Here is a 21,399-nt window from a genome sequence, read left to right as displayed (position 1 = left end):
GGAACATTTTTACCTCAGTGAAGACAGCACTCATAAGCAGATAAAGATAATTCAAGGGGATACCAACTACAAGGATTTCATTTCCACTGTGGACACATAACAAGAAATTAATTTATATTAGCAGACAAAGGATTCTCATTTAATTGAAGAAATTCTTCCTAGGAAAAGTTATTAAACAGTTAAATGAAATTTTGAGAAAGAAAAACAATATCAAATTGCATTAGCTAATATAGACATCTTGAAACATAGAATTCTGATCTGTGCAAGTGTGTGAAGATTTGCACACATAAATAAAACTTTACACACATAAATAAAACTTTATTTTTTAAAAAAAGGAAAGGTTTATAAACTATGGGCATGGCCTCAGGAGTCAGACAGCCTTGGTTCACATGCCAGCCCTACAAATTCCTAGTGTGTAAATGTAGGAAATTTTAAAATTATCTCTGAGCATCAACTTTGTCATTTATAACACCGGCAAAATAGCACTTACCTAGCAAGGTTGTGGGGTAGATTAAATAAATTAATATGTATAAAGGCTGAAAATAGTGGCAAACACAAAGTGACAGCATTAAAGACTTTGCTATTATTATTGATGTTGGTAGTAGAAACATTTCAAAGATAAAATGCCAGAAAGTAGACAGAGGATGATCACAGTTTATGTGACGAAACTGTAGACAATCTTGTGTGTATTCTTGCCTTTCTTTGCTCCCTCCTCACTTCAGCTCAAGACCAGGGCTAGAAGTCAAAAAAAAAAAAAAAACATGTTCTAGTTCTCCCCTGCACTAACCAGATGTTTTCTTACTTTAAATAACTAGTTCTCGATGTTTCAGCTGTTTCAAATATTCCTAGCTCTCCTTTCCCCTCCAAATTTACTTTTTCTCTAATACTTTTTATCCCCCAATCATCTTCTTTTCTCCTAGTACCAGTTCCTTTCTCTCTCAGTTGTCTGCCGCATTTTCTCAATTATCAGACATCTCAAGCTTCCCAGCTTCCCTGAGGCCAGGCTGTCCTTCCATCTTCTATGCCCTATGGAAAGGAGACACTCTGGAATTGTATATTTGGCCATGAACCAAATCCTTGTTTTCTCTGTTTAAAACAAGATGCAAAAGTTTGTGTCATAAAAATCAAAATCAAAATAAATAAATAAAAAATAAATAAAAATAAGGATCATGACCAGGATGAATAATGCCTTGGTCAAGGAATCGGGAGGCATCTAATCATTCTCCTTGATTTCCAGCACCCTCTAGGAAGTACACAGCTTTTGGCTGATGGGCAGAGGGGCACTGTTCCAGATGAAGAACTATTCTGATTTCTGAAACTATGTCTATGCCTGTACTTTACACAGCTCTCAGAAACCACTGGAATGATGTTAATCAATTATTTGAAAGCACTAAAGGCTGGTATGGTGGCCCAGGCCTGTGATCGGTAGCCTGAAGCAAAAGGATTACAAGTTCAAGGTTAGCTTGAGCAACTTAGTGAGACCCTGTTCTTAAAAAATAAGAGGTCTGAGTTGGAGCTCAGTGGTGGAGTGCTTACCCAGCATGCAAAATGTCCTTCATTCAAACCCAGTATCAAAAATATGTGAAAATTCTATAATCTGATCACAAGAAAAAAATGTATTTAAAGACAGACCTTGTAGTGTTCTAAGGTTTTGTGTAGAAAAAGAAATACTGTGTAGATTAAGTTATAAAGATATTATAATGACATTTTAAACAATACATGTTTTTGAGAATTTTAACATGATCTAAGATTTTTTAAAATCCCTCTTTTCTTGAATTATATCATTTTCTTTTACCTGTCATATTTTTATGTACATTCTGAGTGTACACATGTAAACATATGTGTACATATGTAGCAAAGTAAATGGCTCATTATTTTTAAATATCTCAAATGCTTTATTTCACAAAAATATCGGTCCAAGTTTTTAAGTAGGACTTTATAAATGTATCCTATTACACATTAAACTATGCATTTGAGTAATAAAATATAATCTAGAACTTCCTGTTATTATGTTTTCAATTCAATAAATTAAATGTTTCATATATAAAGCAGCCCATATAATTTTAAATAAATAATTACATTAATTTCAAGGGACAAAATTCAATTTTGTACTGAAATAAAAGAGCTTAAGCTGAAAAGTGGTATCTTCCATACAGCAGCTAAAGTTGAGTGCTGCCATGCCAGTTATATCCCTAAGGAGAGTCCAGGCATGCTTAATTATAGAGAGACATCATTACTTAGAAGAAAAACATGAGTCTTTAATTTCCTTGCCTCTGCCGGACTGGGGCAGTTCATTCTGCTGAATCTAGCAATGTCTGAGTTTTAAGCTTAGCTATTTCCACGTACAGGGTCAGGTATTGTTCAGGTTATGAACAACAACACCTACTGAGCTCTGATCAGTGCTGCTTCCATTGTGAATTCATTACGTCTACAATTAAACATAGCTCCTCCTGATGTCAGGGTGCTATCGAAGGAACTGTTCTTTTTGGCATCTCCTCTTCCAACTTTTAGACCACCAGATCACTCCTGGGAACCAGTGTAAAAAGGTGCTATATGAAGTAGCACTTTTTCCTGTAATGTGGTGTTGGTGTATTTATGATTACAGTCCAGATTGTTTTGAACCCAAATAACTAGACAAGAGTCCAGGTTAGCACTTTGGCTTGCCAGGTCAAACTTGTTCTCCTCCCACTTCTTTCTAATAATAGTTTCTAATATATATAAGAAATAGCACAGGGAATACATCTTTCTAATTCCAAGAATTATTCCTAAATTCAATTTTAGGCAAGGTGTTGGGAAGGCAAATTTATCCAAAAGAGGCACTCTCTTCTCATATAATTTCAATTAAGCGCCCACTGTACCATCATCTGTATCTTCAGAGGACCCATGTTATAACTCAGCAATGTTAAGTAAATGTTTATTTTTGTAACTGGGTTAGGTCTTTGCATTTGTGTCAAATCACCACAGATTTTGATATTTTCAACAATTTTATCTGCTGAACTCTGAAATGGTTGGACATTTTATGTTGCTTATTGGTGAAAATTAAGTCTTTTCACTCAGGAGGACAAAATGTAGCTGCATTGTTCTTTAGATATAATATATGGGTGCCTTACTTCTAGTTCCAGTAATATCAACCCATTAAGCATAATATGAATATAAGGTCAACAAAGGAAGCAAATAAATAAGTGTTACAGAAATCATCTGTGATGAATTCTGACAAGTTATGCTGTTTTTCTTTAGTATCATGACATTAGGCAGTGACACTATTTTTAAGAGTCTGTCAATAGCCTCAAATCCAAAGACTTTATTAAAAGTCAGCCATTTAAATTAGCACCAAATTGACAAGTAGCAAACAAATTCCCAGCATACTTTAGCTATTTGATAAGGGATAATACACAGGCAATGTCATACAGTGAACAGAGTTGCCTGACAAGGTATTAGACATACCTGGGCTCAAATTTCAGCTTGGCCTTTACTAACTATGGGACTTTCCACAAGTGAGCTTTACTAACCCACAATTTTCACATCAGGAAAATGGGAGTTTTGTAAAACCTATATAGTAAGACTGTTGTAGAATAAATAAGGCAAGATGGACAAAACACAGTGTTAAATTCCTTTCACTCAATAAGAACTAAATAGCAGTTATAATAACTACTGTGAATCTAAATAAAATCATTTTAAATTGTACTAAAATTTAAGAGGCATTTATGGCACCATTAAAGTAGAGTCACCCAGTGTACTTTTTAAAATAATTTGACATGTAATATTCTAGGGGGAAATCATGTATATTTATGGATTTGGAGAGTTATGAGAATTATGACTGGCCTAACAAGTAATGCTTTTTCCAATATCCAATTACTCATTCAAGTATTTATTGAACTCTTTCAACATACTCATTACTCAATTACTTAACGATTTCAGCAGCTGAGTTGTCCTAACTGGAAAACTTACATGGCTTGATTGTGTTGGCAAGGCATTAGATCTAAAGTAATAAATCTAAAATTAATATAAATAATAACATAATAACCTATGTTTTATTTCTAAACATTATAAAGACATGCAACATTGAGAAATTATCTAAATTCAATGGTTGTGTTATGTATTTTAAAGAAAGTACTCTCTTTACTCTTCAACTAATTTACATATAAATACACTCACTCTCTAGAATGCTCTTTGCATTTATGTGACAAATATTTGATTTTTTTTTCCTAAAGTTTTTTACAACAGATTCCCATTAAGGATTATTTTGTAAGGAAGTATTCATATACTTTTTATAAATGCTTTGGTATTCATTGAGCAGAAATTATTTTTAATTTGAGGATGTTTTTAAAAGTTCAGGTAGAGTTTACACTCAAAAAATATTCAAATTTTAAGTATATTGTTCAGGGAATCTTTACAAATATATATCCACCTGTAATTACTGCCCAGATCATACCCAAGGTTCCATTCTATGTCCTTTTCTGGTCAACAACACTAAAAGACAATTGCACTTTTATTAGTACTGACTAGATGTGCCTCTTTTGAACTCTACATGAATAGAATCATATAAATATGTAGTCATATAAATTACTTATTTCATTTGTTTAATTTTTACCCAGGGAGGACATGGAAAATAATATCCTCTTAACTCAATTTGTTATATACCCTAATATCACTCTGCAATAACACAAATCCACCAAACCTGATGCATATTATTGGCATAACTTATCTAAAATGCATCTAAAAAATCCTAAAATAGATTTACAGAAACCTATTTAACATTTTCACTACGAATATTAACAATACCCCACAGTTAGTTACCCTGCTACATATTTTTTTTTTGCAATTTTTCAAGCTTTTCTAAGACTAATATCTATTATTATCATCAGTTAGATATTAGATGTCCTCCTGAAATCAATATATGAGGCAATCCAAGAAAGTTTAGAGGTGAATTGACTGGGTTATGAGAGCCTTAACCTAATCAGTGCATTAATCCCCTGATAGGGATTAACTGGATGGTAACTATAGGAAGGTAGGTTGCTGCTGGAGGAGGTGGGGTTTAAATTCTGTCCCTGGAAAGTGCAGCAGTTCTCTCTCTCTGTCCTTCCTGATCATCATGTCCTCAGCTGCTTTCCTCTACTACGCTTTTTTGCCAAGATGTTCGGCTTCACCTCAGGCCCAGGAGCAATAGAGCCAGCTGTCTATGAACTGCAACCTCTGAAATTGTGAGTTACAAATAAACTTTTACTTCTGTGTAATTGTTCTTGTCAGATCTTTTGGTCACAGCACTGAAAAAGCTGACTAAAACAGAAATTGGTACCAAGAGGTGGGGTTATTGCTATGATTAACCTAAGCTGAAAAGTAGTTCTGAAGCTTTTGAAGTTTCTGAAATTTGTGGGAGTAATTTTGAAAAGTTTAACAATGCATGCTGGAAAAGTTTCATATTGTTGTAAGTAGAGCTTAGTGGGTGATTCTGGCGGGAGTTCAAAAGACCAGAATGCTGAAAGAACTGTGGGCACTAAAGACTGGGCTCAAGAGGTTTCAGAGGAAATAGAGAACTCTACTGGACATTGTACTAGAGGCCATTCATGTTATGTTCTGGTTAAGAAGTTATCTACAGGGGCTGGAGTTGTGGCTCAGTGGTAGCGTGGTTGACTACTAGCATATGTGAGGCACTGGGATCAATTCTCAGCACCACATAAAAAAAAATAATTAATTAAAGATACTGTGTCAGTCTACAACTAAAAATATTGAAAGAACAAAAAACGAGGTTGTCTGTTGTCTACATTTTGCCCATGTACTGAGACTGTCCAAGAGGCTGAATTTAAAGGTGCTGGACTTCCTAATCTGGTGGAAGAAATTTCTAGGTAGTACAACATTCAGGCACTGCCATGGATACTGCTGGTGGCTGTTAGTCAAGTTTATTGTAGTAGTCAGGAACAGAAAGCAGAGCTAAAAGAGTTGAAAAACTTGGAGTTAATCCAGATAAGTGTAAGTAAAACTGGAGCTAAGGAAGTTGTGATTGTTAAAGACTTTATAGTCACTAAAGAAATGCTAAATACCCAGCAACAATAGGAAAGATGACTTGAGGTCACCTCAGGAATTGACAAAACCACATTCATTTCAGGCTCAAGAATGTAAAAGAACAAACCTTGCACAAGGGGTCCTAAGAAGTTTCGCCAGGCTCAGTCACCAGGGATGCTGTAGCTAGAGTACCTGGAGGATTGACTACTACTTGAGATAGAGGCAGACCTTGGCATCAACCACTTGTTGCTGATTCTGCAGGACTGCATGATGCAGGAGTTAGGGGTCACGAAGGCTTCCACCAAGATTTCAAAGGAAGTCCTGGAAGTCTAGGCAAAGTGTAGCAAGGTTGGAGCCCCTGTGGGTAGCCCCTGAGATAGCCATGATGCATGAAGATGTGAGAAGGAAGCCTGAACTACAGTGGAAGCCCCCAAGATTAAGAAATGCTAGTAATGTGGTACATCTGCCAAGAAAGTTGCAGGAGTCAAGCAGAGACAAGCCAAGAGAGAGGTTACATGGATTGCAACCAGCAAGGCCAGAGGGTAGAACCACATAAACCCTTTGAAGACAACATCATGATGCTGGAAGCTACATCACTTGTTTGCCCAGCTGAATTTTGGTCTTGCTGTGGTCCCATCCTTTCCTTCTGTGCCCCTATTTTCCCCTTATGGAATGGAAATATTTACTATGTGTCTTTATATATTGGATATATGTAACTTGCTTTTGATTTTTACAGGTGTTCATGCTGAGTTTGCCTTGAATTTCAGAGGGGACTTTGGATTTGTACTTCTGAGCAATCCTAGAACCACTTAGACTATGGAGATTCTTACAAATGGACTAAATGCATTTTACATTGTGAGACGGGCATGAACATTTGGGGTTTAGGGGCAGAATGTTATGGGTTACATATTAGGTGTCCTCCAAAAGCTCATGTGTGAGACAACACAATAAAGTTTAGAGGTGAAATAACTGGGTTGTGAGAACATTAACCTAATCAGTGTATTAATCCAGATGAGGATTAACTGGGTGATAACTGTAGGTAGGTAGGTTATAGCTGGAGGAGGTGGGTCACTAGGGCATGCCTTTAGCATATAAATTCTGTTCCTGATGTGCTCTCTCCCTTTCTTTCTGACTGTCTCTCTCTCTCTCTGCTTCCTGGTGCTGTGTATCCAGCTGCTTTCCTCTGTGATACCCTTCCACCATGATGTTTTGCCTGACCTTGGGCACCAAGTAATGTAGTTGGCTATCTAGGATTGAGACCTCTGAAATCATGATCCCCAAATAAACTTTTCCTCATCAAATTGTTCTTGGTCAGTCTTTTGGTCACAGCAATGAGAAAAAAACTGAGTAAAACAATTATCTAATCACACACACTCTGTGAGATAGGTTGACAGAAGTTAACAAATTACAAGTCTGATTGGGCAGTTTCCCAATTTGAAATCTTGGTAATTAAATCAGAATACTAACAATTTTATCCTATTTTTAACATTGCTTTAGAGGCAGATCCACATCTGGAATCTAGGTCTTCAGATCTCAAATCATGTTCTGTTTAAACACAAAAGGTAAATAATAACAATGTAAGAAAGGAATCTGAGAGAGTGTTGCACTCATTCCCAGGTTCTAGAAGAAATACAGGGAATTCATACTTGAGAGAAAACTGAAAGCCATGCAATTTATTAAGAACTCATAGATTTTGAGTTACTTATAAGTTATGAAGCCAATGACCAAAAGAATTTTTAAAAACCTAATTGGAGCATTTTAAGACTTATTAGTAAGCAATGACTATGTAAATAAATCTATTCCTGTACTTCTGAATAAAAGGGACTGAACCATAAAATGATAAAGTACAAAAGGAAAAAATATATATGAATTTTATATTTTTATTATTTTTGATAAAATAATTTTAATGTAAAAATTTATTCTGCATTACATCAAATATGCTTGTGCACTTTTTGAAAGCACAATTTATCTGTAGCAACTTCCAATAGTAATTTATCATCTACATAATAAAACAAAGCCTGACTATCTATGATAAGACCTAATTTTCAATACATCATATAAAAGTTAACACTGCAACCAGTACAGCCAACATACACTGAGAAATAAGTATAATGTAGTCAGTTACTCTTTTCAGAAACTAGGGATTCTGACTCCTTCTTCTAACAATGCAGTTAAAAATAACAGAAATATAGTTTCAGTCTTTTCCATAATTAGGATAATTATTTTTTAATAATCAGTTTAATTGTTACATCATTTTAATGATATCCAAAACTGGAACACTATTTCACTGTCATACATAACTTGATGCTGACAAAATATAGCCTGGTATGACAACCACAGAAATATCTTGCTTGAATTTTTAAAACTCAAATATACTGCTAACCAGTCTGAGGCATACAGGTAAATAAATTATAGAAAATCCTCAAAGGAAAATTATAAATTGGATATACCCAGTATTATACTAGCTATTAAAAGTCTCCTATCTCAGATAGACAATAACTTAGGATAGACTTCAAAGTAGCAATACTATTTTTTTTCTCTTTTTTTCTACTATTGGGGATTTAACTCAGGGCCTTGTACATGCAATGTAAATTTGCCACCATGAGCTACATTTCCATCCAATGCTAGATAAGATACTATGAGGAAAAAATTCACTGTTTAAATACAGGACTGGGGTAGAATACAGGTATTACATGTGGAGTGAAAGGCAGTTTTTGCAAATGCTTTCATGTTAAATGCTTGTTAAAACAAAGTTCTCAGAATATGATTTTTTTAATATTTCAAATCACAGTTTGATCTGAGTAACACTAGAACTGTTATGTAAAATCGAAAAGGGCTCATTGTCTTTGCTGCTTCATTTCTTTATAAGTTGAAACTTTGGGGCAATTCACATATTAGAATTTAGATGAGAAAGAAAGAAGTCCATATTTGAAATTTGCATGAAAGTACTCCTAAAGAAAATGGTATCATTCGTAACAGTGGAGGCGGTTACAACAAAAAATAAGAAGAGGACATACAGAAAGCTATGTGCTCAGCACTGCTCTAGAGTTTTACAGGAAGTCACCTGCTTAATACTCCAATTTCACAGGTAAAGTTGAAGAATATAAAGTTTGAATGTACCCACTCATAATCTTCAGGCAGTCTGGCCAAAGGATTTAACCTGTACACTATAATTGCTTCTCAAAATAGGAAAACAAAATCTTATAATAATATATTCCACACAACTCGTGGAATTCTAAAATAGTAACTCAGTTTTGGTTCCTGGGATGTTTCAAGACCAAACTAGAGAGGAGTTCTTTGTCCCACTCAAAGCTTTTTCAAGAGAGGTGACCCATCTCCTCCTAAAATGGCAGACTCCTAAAAAAATCTATGGGAAAAATCTCAGAAATATTTTTTGCCCAGTACCTACTCATAAATAACTACTTAAATTAAAAAGAAAAATAAAAGACTACAAGTACAAAAATTACAAAGATTGTACGAACCTATATTTCTTTATTGCAGTAGTTAAAAATGCTACATCAAACAGTTAATATATATTATTAAAAGAAAGAAAGATTTGAGTATAACTTATTATACATAGGGGTAAAATAAAATGTGGTATTGTCACTGGGTTCCAGAAGCCTACAGACTCTACAGATACACATAAGAGAAACCACGTGGCGGTCCACATAAAAATTCAGCTAATGCTTTTTACATACACAAACCAATGTTCCAAAAAATGAATGACCTTAGATTTTTATACCTAATCTAGCTCATGAAGATTCTACATTCCTTAAAACAAGGATCCTGATTCCAAGGATTCCTCTTTAAGATTCTTTTTAAAAACAATTCTGTTTTCCCTCTACTTTCCCTCTAATTCAATCTTACAGTGGGTGGAAGCTTAACAAATGTTGTTGACTGACAAATAGAAAATACTGCTTTTTCTTTTTCTCTGGCCCCCTTTCAATCTGTTTTCTACACTGTAGCCAGGGTACCATTACTAAAACATAAACTTGATAATGCCATCCTCATCCCCAGCTTTCACACTATACTCTGCATTCCTTTTCCATCACTTGTAGGATAAAGATTAAAATCCTTGACATGGTCCAAAAGACCCTGCATGGCCTGTTCCCACTCATGTCTTGAGCAGGGAATCAGCTCTCCACACTTAGGGGTCTTCCTTCTCTCAGTGGCATGAATATGACGTACTATCTCCTGTACAGATTTCTGTCCCTCTGACTTAACCTAGTTAATATTTCTCCATCTTTACCTGGTCAAATCCTTCTCATACATCAGATTTAAGCTTAACAATCACACCTCTGAAAAATGTTTTTGGATTAGGTCACTGCTCACTATTTTAAATTGTCTTATTACCATGCAAGGATCCTTCAAATTACATATCATCATTTTAAGTTTGCATTCTTTTTAAATTAATGTTCCTCCTCACTAGAATCTGAAGTCTATAAATAGGAACTATTTTTTAGTTTACTTGCCATTTTATAACCTGAACCTAGTCCTCTGGCTCATAGAAAGCATTAAATCAATATGTGTTGAATAAAGAAAGAAAGAAATGAATGCATGAGTGACTATGGTTGATGATCTGGTTACATTAGTAAAATCATAGAAAACAGGGATTTTGTTAAATGTCATGTAATATTAATCAATCATGTGTGCTTATGACCATTTAAATAGAGAGAGTGTAAGAAAGTGACACTCACAGTCTAGTATGAAATTTAAATTTCTGTGACTCTAAAGCACATGGGACTTGTATCTAGCGATCATAAGAAGCATAACTTAATTTCCTATTGGACATCCTTTATTCTCATTTTTAAGAGGGATGGCCATGGAATTCACTAATTCTTTCAAACCACTAGGAAACTATTAGTACTCTTAAGTAGAAACTTATTAAATAATAATGGTGTGGAAGCACTTAGATGAGTATGATTCACTGAAAAAGCTCTGTATCACATAAGCATCCATCACTCAAGAAAGATGACATTCCTGGACAGTTGAGTTCTAAGGCTGACTCTCAGGGTCAAGGAACATAAGTGATATATAAATTGGTTCTGTTCCTGCAACCATTTTTATATTTATTGTTTTTCTCTTGAATAACACCTGAACCTGAAAAAGACTTCAACCTGAAGGAGTTGAAAATCTTATTCAGCAGATATGATGATGTCAGCTTGGGAATAAGAATGTTTATGCTCTCATCCAGACTCTGACCCAGACTTGGTTATGACCCATATGCCCATGTTTTCTCTCCATCAGTACATATATAAATAAATAAATAAAATTTGCTAGGCCCAAATAAATAGAGCAAGAATGAAACTGAAATCATTTAATAAAAACAGTCTGGAAACCCACGGGTGCACAAGTTGTTTCAAGGCTCTCTAAGCTAAGGTGAGAAGAAACAGAGAGCATTCTTAGCATAGTCTTATTGTCTTTATAGCAGTTCTTATTGTATTTGAAATATGAAAGCAACTACAATAGTAATATACATTGTTAACTAAGTTAAAAAAGGAATTTTAGTTGGGACCAGAGATAATGCAAATTTGTTTTTAATGTTTGATGGTCTAATTTTTTTCCCTAAATTCTCTTTAATGAAAGCATATTTATTTGGTTTTAAGTTAGGTTCTAAAAAGAATGTGGCAATCAGCGTAAACACTGAGTAGAGTCAGGGCCTTGTTTATACTTCATCTGAATAGAAATAATCTATCCCTAGCCGTCAATACATGATCAGTGTTAGGAGAAGCATCCACTCTCAATTAATTATTCAATAGTCACTTGACACACATGAACCAGGGAAAATAAGCAAAATGGAGTCAATCCTTCTGGGAAGACAGACTATGCCTTTATCATTCCATCTTCCATTTTTGTGATAATCAAACAAATCCAGCCTTTTGTTTTCTTTCTACGACTAGTGGTGATCTTTGTATTCTTTTTTCAGATCAAATTTTCAAACAAATCAATGCTCCAGAACAATCCTAATGGATTTACTTTCCTGGGTTGCTTATGTATCAGGTACTATATTGTTCCAATATGCATCTGTGTAATTCCAAATTATCCATCTTATACAAAGAGCTATCATTTTCCAAAATAAAATGCATTTCAGAAACATCTAATTCTGCTTCTCTTTAACATTACTTTTTTCCATGCTTTTACCACTCTTCACTGTTCCTGATTATGCATGATCCCTGGATCCCTACATTAAAATGCATAGAAAAATTAAAAATTTTCATTTAAAACACCCTCCCACACAGTACAAGCTGTCATTGTGTCATATTTGTTTCCTAATTTAAGAAAGGAAGTTATATTTCACAAAATTGCCTTCTTTATCACTTAAAGTGGCATTAGGATACTTAGAGCAATATTTTCCCACAAAATAATATTAATTTTTGTTTCTATTAATTTGTGCAAAGGTGTGCAACTTCAAATAATGCTATTAAAATCTTTATATCTAAGCAATCTTATTCCTGATTTATAATTAAGTTAGATTTGGCAGAAGAAAATATGTTCTGTTTTATTTTTGTAAAACATAACCATAAAGTCTGCTCTTAAATCCATGGAAATTTACTGGCAAAGCTGAAGTGCAGTATGGGCCACTGAATACACAGTCATCTATAATTATTTAAGCCAAAATATACCTAAAACAAAAACCCACATGAAGGCATAGCACAATAAAATAACCCTTTACTTCCCCCCACCCATCTCCTCCAGACTACAGAACACTCCTGAAGACCAGCTGTTTTTATTTCTAACTAACTCCCTTTGCTGTTTAAACAATTGCAAATTTTATCAAGTCTTCATTTCTTTAAAGTCAAGTGAGAGAACTGCCAAGTCCAATAAGATTTACAAAGGCTAGTTCCCCTTTGCAGTGTCAGCAAAAAAACAAAGACATTACACAATAAAACAACCACACATAAAGCTTTTGTCCCTATAGCTTTCAAAATCAGATTTCATAATTCACCTTTTCCCCAATTTCAGCCACAAATGCCATTTATCCATGCACTGATTGCCTTGATTTGACCCATAAGCTAGTCATCTAGTTAAAACCCTGACATCCTCTCTCTTGCTCAGCCACTGATCCATCCATGTTTTATCCTCTTCACATCACTCACTCACTTTGTGTTCATAGGTTTCACTGTCTGAATCTAGAATATTTTCCTTGGTCATTGTCATGTAACAACATGGAAGAAACAGCCAGAAAACTAAATTTAATTTGCAAAGGGGTGGGGGGAAAATAAAAAAAACTTAGGTAAGATCTGTGTTGTTTAATTCCACACTGTTTCAAGACCCAAGAACCACAGAAATTACAACTTGGCTTCCGCTACTCGGATAAATGTCATTAGCTGAATATCCTTAGAAAATCTCTTGCAATCGCTCACATGCATCCTCTGTTTATTAGCCTGCAGAAGCTTCCCAATCCAGCTACATCTAAATTTCTCTATTTCTCTTCCCAAGGCATTTGTTACTCAAGAAATATGTTATTTAATCTCTAACATTTCTAAACATTAGCTGACTTGTCTCACACTAAAGGAAACCACGAAAATCACAGAATTTGACTCAAACATGACAAATGTTGGACTTGGAGATAACCATGGAAACCAATATTGTTCCAAAACCCCTCCTCCTGCTAGCGAAGCAAATCTTACATTCCCTCCTCTTCTTCCACAACCAAGAGATGGTCTTTACGCTCTATTTGAAAAGGTAGGGCACTGCCCTACCAACTCTGTCTCTCTGGTGCTTTACCACAGTATCCACGTGGGCATTCTCTACCACAGCCCTGAGGAAGCTCTCGTGCACTTTGTTTTTCACCATTTCTCAGTCTTCTAGATGCATGTCTGCATCCTCTGGGAAAAGTCTGTGTATTATAGATTTAGTGGTGGAAGGGGGAAGAATACTGGTCATTCAGGTAGGCAATGGTCCTATGAGTAAAGACACCAGCTGGCCAAAGCAGCCCAGAAATGACAACAGAGCTCATTCTATCTGCCTCTTGGAAGAAAGTAGGGTTGATCCAAAGGGCTCCCAGGGGGCAACTGAACCTGGCAGAAGGGTACTGCTCAACTGCTAAGAGGATGTGTAGGGAAGTGCTATGGGACTTGGCAAAACAGAGTGGCCTCCAGAAACAGGCCTTCACCTCAAAGCGAACTGCCGCATGTCCTGAGAAGGAAGGCCCCATGCACCAGCCCGATCCCGCCTGCCTCACCCTGCCTCCCCGCGCCCTGACCTGAGCACGGCTCCTGGGGGTCGCCATTGGGCCTTACCTTGGCTGCAGTCCTTGCCGCGGAAGCCGGTCCGCGAGCAGTCACACACTGCCTGGTCGTCCACCACCGAGCACACGCCTCCATTGAGGCACACCCCGCCCTCGCCCTCCTCGCCCGCCTCGCACGGGCTCCCGCCGCCGCTGTTGGGCGGCTCATCGTCCAGCTTCACCTCCCCGCTGTCCACTGGCAGGGCCTGGGAGGAATTGACCCTCACGTCTCGAATCCACCCTTTGAAGGGCTCGCGCTCCCTCACTGAGGCCAGTGTGAGCTTGAGCGCCGCGGCGCGCAGTTCCGGGGGCAGTCCACCCACGAAGAGGCCGCTGAACACCGTCATGTCCCTGCGCTTGGACTTCACTTCCACCCACTTGGCCTCCACCTGGTCGATGAAGAGCGTGGTGTTGCGGAATTGGCGACGGATGCGCACGTTGTGCCAGGCGCCGTCGTTGACCGGCGTGTCGGCCAGGAGCGTGGCGGGCTCGGCGCAGAAGATGGAGAAGCTGAGCTGCAGACGGCCACCGCGCGTCAGGATCAGCTCCAGAAAGTCGCAGAAGCCCTCGTCGTCGAAGTAGAGTACCAGGCCGCGGGCACTGCGCGTCTTGAGCTGGAAGCTCATCTCGCTCTCGCAGCAGGCATTCCACTTGGGAAAGCGCGTCCACTGGCCCTCAGCGCCGGGGAACTCCAGCCCGCTGCCCAGCTCTGCCCAGCAGCCCAGGAGCAGCAGCGAGAGGCATAGCAGAAAGCAACCCCCGCGCTGGAGAAGCGCCGTCCCCATGCTCGGGGCTGGGGTGCGGCGGGGGGGTGCCGGGGCCGACAGGGTCAAAATGGTCCTGGACACCGTGATGAAGAAATAAGGGTCCCAAGAGAAAGGACAAGGTGATAGGCCGGAGTGGGAGCGTTGTGCCCTCCACTAGCTCTTTTTTTCTTCTTCTCCTCTTCCAACAACCCTTACCTCTCTCCTTATAGTCCCCTTCCAACAGGAAAACGTAGACCCCAGTGGTACAGGGCAACCACAGAACTTCCAGACCAAAGGGAGGATACACTTTGGAGGCAACGTTCTGAAAAAAGCGTCAACAGAAGATCAAGAGAAATCACTGATCCATTTGCATCCAGTGATCTAGTTTAAGGGCAGCTATGGTGTCAACAGATACTTTACTTCACTCCTCCAAATGCCAGGTACCCCCAGCGTGGTACCAGACAAAAGGGAAGCAGTTACAGTCAGTAAAAAGCACCCACCTTTCTCAAGAATTACAAGAAGCAGGCCATGACCCAGTATCCTTGGATGCTTGTGACTGCCTCAGTGTTTCCCTTCCAGATGCAGTGTCCCAAACCAAAACGGAGAGGGGGATTCTTTGCCTCTTGAGGGCACCACTTATTAACCCCAAAGTAGCTTCAAAGACCTGCTTCTTCTGTCATATCAAGGACTTCCAGCACCACCGCAGCCTAAGCCAAATTCCTTGTGCATTGCCTGCCAGGCTGGATTTCACTTCTCTTTTAAACCTCCCCAAGAACAGGCCTCAAACCCACAAGTTGTGAAATAGCCAGAAGCTGTTAGATGTGGAAATCACAACAGCTCCTCTTCTTTTTCCTCCGCCTCTGCAAGGCCAAGCTAAGATGCCAGCATATCAATTGGTTGTGTGATGGCGATGCATTTTGGTTTTATTTTGTCCTTTTATAAGGACCCAGAAATCTGCAGAAAATTAAAATTAAAATTAAGATCTAAAGTCAATTATAGTATCATACAAATAATCATTCACCTCAGAAAGCAAGTATATAAGCCAAAGAATTAACCTTATTGGATAGATTTGTTTTGTCCTGACCTACAAGTAAGACCTGATGTTTCCCAATAGTTAATATCACAATCTTACAACAATTGCATCCTTGTGGTTTATTATAACTGTTAATAGGTAACTCAGGTTTTAAAAAGAGATATGATTATGGTTATCTTTATTTTTTAAAGAAAAATGTAATTCTTAAAAATACATTAGAAGAGAAATAAGGCCTTTTTAAAGATTTCTTATTATATTGTGTGCTAGTTACCTGGACAGTTAAAACAACTTATCCAAATCCTATTTAATACCAAATTTTACAAAAGGTGAAGTAGATCAAATTGTTGCCAACTTAGATTTGTATAGCATTCCTGCCATTTTATTTCTCTCAGAGCAGGAATATTGATGGTTTCTTGGGGGAGGGGGTCTCTTTTAAAACAAGCACATTCCTTCCTTTTTTATAGGAATGGTCTGTTTTAGGAGAAAATATCCAATTGGAGCCAGATATATATTATTAGCAATATTGATGACTCAAATGCCATAATATTAGTTCCTTTAAAGATGGTTATTTAATATTTTGCCTAACAGTGTAGTGACCTAACTCCTCCTCAAGTCCTTATCTGGCTGTCAGCCCTAGGATTGGTGTGGTCAGAACAGCAGTTGGCATGTATGTCACCTCAGCTGCTATGACTCCAGGATGTTAGAATTTAAAACCATGCCTTTGAATCACTCACTATGCTATTAAATCACTTCTCTTTATTCATCTCTAATCTAACAGGTTCTTGAAATGGTACAGAAAGCATACATACTAAATTTTTTCTAAGACTTTTTTTTAATGAAAAATAAATTGCTCTTACATTTTGAAAAAATGCAAATATATTATCTGGTCATATCAAAAAAACATATTATATTATTCACCATTTCTCACTATTTCCCCACTTCCCCCCACTCCCACTGCAACACAGACCCACCCACCCACACACACACACACCCCAAATTTATTGCTTGGACACTGAAGCTCACTATCCAATTAACACTTTTTTTCCACTACAAGCTGAAACTAGCAGTAATTTATGGCACCGCATTGTGCTGCTGCTTCTCCATGGAGGGAGCTAAGAACATTTCTCTTCAGTTCAGAGCAATCCCTACAGGTGTCAGCTGAGAGCCACCAAGCTAGGGGATCCCACTTCAAGTTCCTCCCCAGATGAAATAGATGACTGGTCTCTCTCTTTCAACACACACACACACACACACACACACACACACACATACACATTGCTCACAGGCAAAAAGAAATAAAAGTCCCAGTAGCTTATTTATTATGGCTGATACATTCCACATCATCAGCAATTACCAGTCACATCTTGTCTACTCCTGTGCCAAGCCCAAAGAAAGGTGCTCTTAAAATCATCAATAATAGCATATTACTCAACTTACTTTCATTTTTTTAAGTGGAATAAGAATCTGCTACATTTTCAGTAATTTGCAAAATAAACCTAGAATGTCACAATCAAAAGTAGTACTTTGAATCCATCCTCGGGCTTGTGTGTTAGAAAGCCGTTTTCTTTTCTTTTTTCTTTTTTTTTTTTTTCTTTTTTTCTTTCTTTTTTTTTTTTTTTTTGTATGTGTGCAAGAGACAGAGAGAGAGAGAGAGAGAGAGAGAGAGAGAGAGAGAGAATCTGTTGGAGCTGATTATTTCATTAATTAATTTTGTGTAAAACACATAACCTTTTGCCTCTCCTGATCCTCTCCAGTAATACAAACCTTGACAATTTTTTTAAGGAATGAAGGGGTGGGGGGCTAGAGGAATAGATGTATATTCCTACCACAAGGGAGGTCAACTGGCTCTCCCAGTTCTTAGAGGAAGCTCATTGTGTGTGAGAGAGTATCTGTATTTATATGGAGAAAGAGGATTCTCTCTAGGTGCCGGAAAGACCTGGTGAGTTCACAAATTAGAGGGTGAAATAAAAGGAACTGAAAAACAATCTCACTGCAGCCAAAACAAGAAGCGCTCTAATTCAAAAGCTGACTAACAGCCTCATTAATCTTTTCTTTCGTTTCTAGAATCAAATTCATTCCCAACTCACTGGAAGAATCAATACGGTATGCTCATCAGCTGCAGTTGCATTTATTTTAATATGTTTATAATCTCTTTCTCTCTCTCTCTCTCTCTCTCTCTCTCTCTCTCTCTCTCTCACACACACACACACACACACACACACAGGCACGCGCGCGGACACACACACACACACACACACACACACACACACACAACACACCCCTTTCCTTGCACCCTTGAATATATATCCTCAGAAAGAACCTGAAATCTTTGGGAGAAATTTTAAGAAGTGCCTGTCTTTTTGCCCCTGGCTTTTGGAAAGTACCTCAATACAAATGTACACCCAAAATTCTCCCTGGCTTTCCCGCCCAGTCTCTAAGCCCCATCTGTAACACCAGTGCAGTTTCTTGGAGCCTGAAGTCTTCTGCACAAATTAAGAATAGGCATAGTGTGGACGGGTGAGGAAGGAAAGGATGGATGTAGATGTAGATTTATTCTGTTGCTTTGATTTCTAACGGACCTGTTCTTTTCTTTCTTTTGGTAATGAATCTCTGCATTTAGCCTTTAAGTTACTACCCCGGTCCCACCATCTCTTCTTCTTCTTACCATTTAAAAGGCTTCATGCAAAACAACCAAGATCTACACTCCTCCACCCTCCCACCACCCATCCTTCCCTGTGTATTTGTGGCAAATCCTGGCTCAGTTACAACAGGGAAAGATATCCTTCTCCAGCTTGCCTCGCCCCATCCCCTCCCCCCAACCCAAATGAGCTTCTTTACCTGCCCGGTTATTCCCCTTAGCTCGAGCCAGAGCCTGAAGCATGCATCGGTCAAAGAGAATTTCCTGAGGTCTACGGATAAGGCGACTGCTGCTGCCTTTTCAGAGGCGTCAGGCTTGAGCGTCTATCTCCAGGAGTGCGGGAGGGGAGAACATGCAACGGAGGGGAGCAGAAGGAGGAGGAGGAGGAGGAGGAGGAGAGGGAAAAAGCTGGGAAGGAAGAGGCGGTGGTGGAGCCCGAGAAGGCTGGGTTACGTGACGCCGGGTGCTGTCCTTCTGAAAGAGAAGGGCGGAGCTGAGATCTCCGCAGTACCATGGAGAGCGGCGAGCCTGTCTTCTGGCTGGGGAATAGGTGGGCTAGGCAGGCGGGAGCAGCCCCTCCAGGTCTGGATGCTGCGGAGCGAGGTGCTTCTACCTTTACATCGTCCCTTTGCAGGGGGAGCCCGATCCTGGGGGCGGGGACCTGCCGCAAGCGCTTCTAACTTGTCACCACCCTCCCTCCCCCACCCGAGACAGAGAAAGAGAGAGAAAGAGGGGGGAGAGAGAGAGAGAGAGAGAGAGAGAGAGAGAGAGAGAGAGAGAGAGAGAGAGAGAGAAGAGAACGACCAGAGAACCACGTAGCTTACTGAGCATGCCCAGGCCCCTGTTAGACCCACCGAAAGCTTGTGGAGATTCCACTTCTCCGGGGTTTAGCCGTGATTGGGCGGGGGTACCTGAGAGGGTGCCAGGACAGGACTCGGCAGCCAAAAAGAAGGTGCCAAGGAGTGGGTGATTAAGATGAACTCGGGCTTTGTTTGTGCACCTTGATCTCCTGCTCAGAACCCTTGAATACCTAGAGGCTCTTCGAGGAATGCAGGGACAGGCGGGACTCTCATAGGCACTGGCGTTCTCCAAGATCCAGTGTTCCTGCCCCACCCCTTACTGTGGCCTTGTCCTTAGTGATCACACTAGATCTTCACCATCTGCCTAGGCTGTGCCAAAAAAGATGTAAGAGAGACCCACCAGGATTACGCGCCAACTTGGAGACCAGACAGCTGTGTCTGACAAGGTGCTTTTCGCTGCAATCTCCGGTCATCCTCCAGGTTTCCGTGCTCTGCCTTGGCCGTGGACATCCTGAGCTGAACCAAGTTCTCTACCTGTTTAACTCTTCCCTCTGTCTCCTTCTTTTTGCAGTCTGTAAAACCTGGAGAAAGTGAAACTCAGTGCGAGGCTTTCACTGTAAAACTGGGCATGCCCAGTAGGCATTGCTGGTTCTGGGGAGAAAGGAGTTAACTCCAAAGGAGCTTGCAGATTAGGAGGTAGAAGTCTGGAGTCTATGGATTTAAAATATGGTGTGAGTCCTATGAACATTTAAATTCCTATCCTTGTTATATTTCTACCCCCAGTTAGTTTTGGAACAGAAACAGTAGATATTTTTATTTCAACATCACAAACCTAATGGCCTCAGTCTTAAATGCTATAAGCTCAAACTATTTTCTGCCTCCAGGCCCTATAAAGCAAGAATGTAAAAACTAGACAAATTCAGGAGCACTGAAATAATATACATCCCAAATACAATATTCATTTCCTTTAGGAGAAGCCAGAATTCATTCCTTTGATAAGCCTATTTAAACTTGCACTACTTTTGTAAGAGACTATATAGCCTGAAGGCAGGAACCTCAGTTTTTTAATATTTTTATTGCCCTTAGGAAGACAGTTTGGTCAAATCGTTAACTGTATGGGAAATAGAATTAGATTGCCTAAGCTTCAGTTTCATCTCTGACATTTATTAGCTATGACCTTAGCAAGATCCTTAACCTTGAGGCCTCAATCATCTCATCTGTAAAATGGATATAATAGCTCCCACTTCATGTAAAGATAAACTAATGAATGCATAAAATATTTGGAACTACTAGATATTAAGTAACTACTAGATATTTTTATTAGTTATTCCAAGCCCACTTTCTATTCTGTTTGACTAAATGGAAAGCATTTTTTGAAAACCCAGCTTCCTTGGCTATTGAATAGGGGTACTGGGAATTGCCAGCTTGTTCCACAGAATTGTCTTGGAAATGAAGCAATAACGGTTAACTAAACTTTTTAAAGTACAAATGAAATTTTAAGTAAAATATAGCTATCTTAGAGAAATAATTCATCTAAAGTTATGCAGTCATTAAGTGAACATGAAACAACAAAAAAGAGTCTACTTAACTCAGGTTTTTTTTTTTTTTTTCCAACTTTTCCTGTTATTTATTAGTAGAGAAAATAGCATAGAAGGTACACCCAGAGATGTCTAATGTAGAACCTAAAATTATGGCAAAAGTAAGTGGAATGGACAGTGTATTTTCAGGAATCAAATCTGAAATGTTGTCTTCATGTGTGCATACATGAGTTAATATTATAGTAGTGGCAACAGAGTTTTAAAGGCACGCTTAATAGTCAAAGCTCTGCTTTTCACCTAGATTCTTAAAAACCCATTATAGTCCCACTAGTATGTATGATCTGAACAATTGCATAGTGTATTTCATTTTCCCTTTATAAATTTTGAGCTTCAGCATGGCTATAGGGTGTTTCT

General features: G+C 38.6%; 1 protein-coding gene across 31 annotated transcripts in view; it reads right to left on the bottom strand.

Annotated features, from left to right (window-relative positions):
* The window catches only part of NRXN1 (neurexin 1), a 1,087,847-nt gene extending 1,067,980 nt beyond the window's left edge, over positions 1–19,867 (bottom strand). For 14 of the 31 annotated variants that reach the window (XM_079110063.1, XM_079110062.1, XM_079110064.1 and 11 more), the window contains exons 1-2: positions 18,848–19,239; positions 14,244–15,930 (exon numbers count right to left, since the gene is read on the bottom strand). In XM_079110063.1, the coding sequence (XP_078966189.1) occupies positions 14,244–15,015 (772 nt within the window). In that variant the 5' untranslated portion in view covers positions 15,016–15,930; positions 18,848–19,239. Of the gene's footprint in view, positions 1–14,243; positions 15,931–18,847; positions 19,276–19,847 lie in introns of those variants that run through there. The other 17 variants (XM_079110029.1, XM_079110034.1, XM_079110035.1 and 14 more) reach the window with 7 other exon arrangements.
* Positions 19,868–21,399: the final 1,532 nt, after the last annotated feature.

Source organism: Sciurus vulgaris, assembly GCF_902686455.1.
Source record: "Sciurus vulgaris genome assembly, chromosome: 14".
In the NCBI taxonomy this organism is placed as follows: domain Eukaryota; kingdom Metazoa; phylum Chordata; class Mammalia; order Rodentia; family Sciuridae; genus Sciurus; species Sciurus vulgaris.
This window is presented reverse-complemented; position numbering and strand designations above follow the sequence as displayed.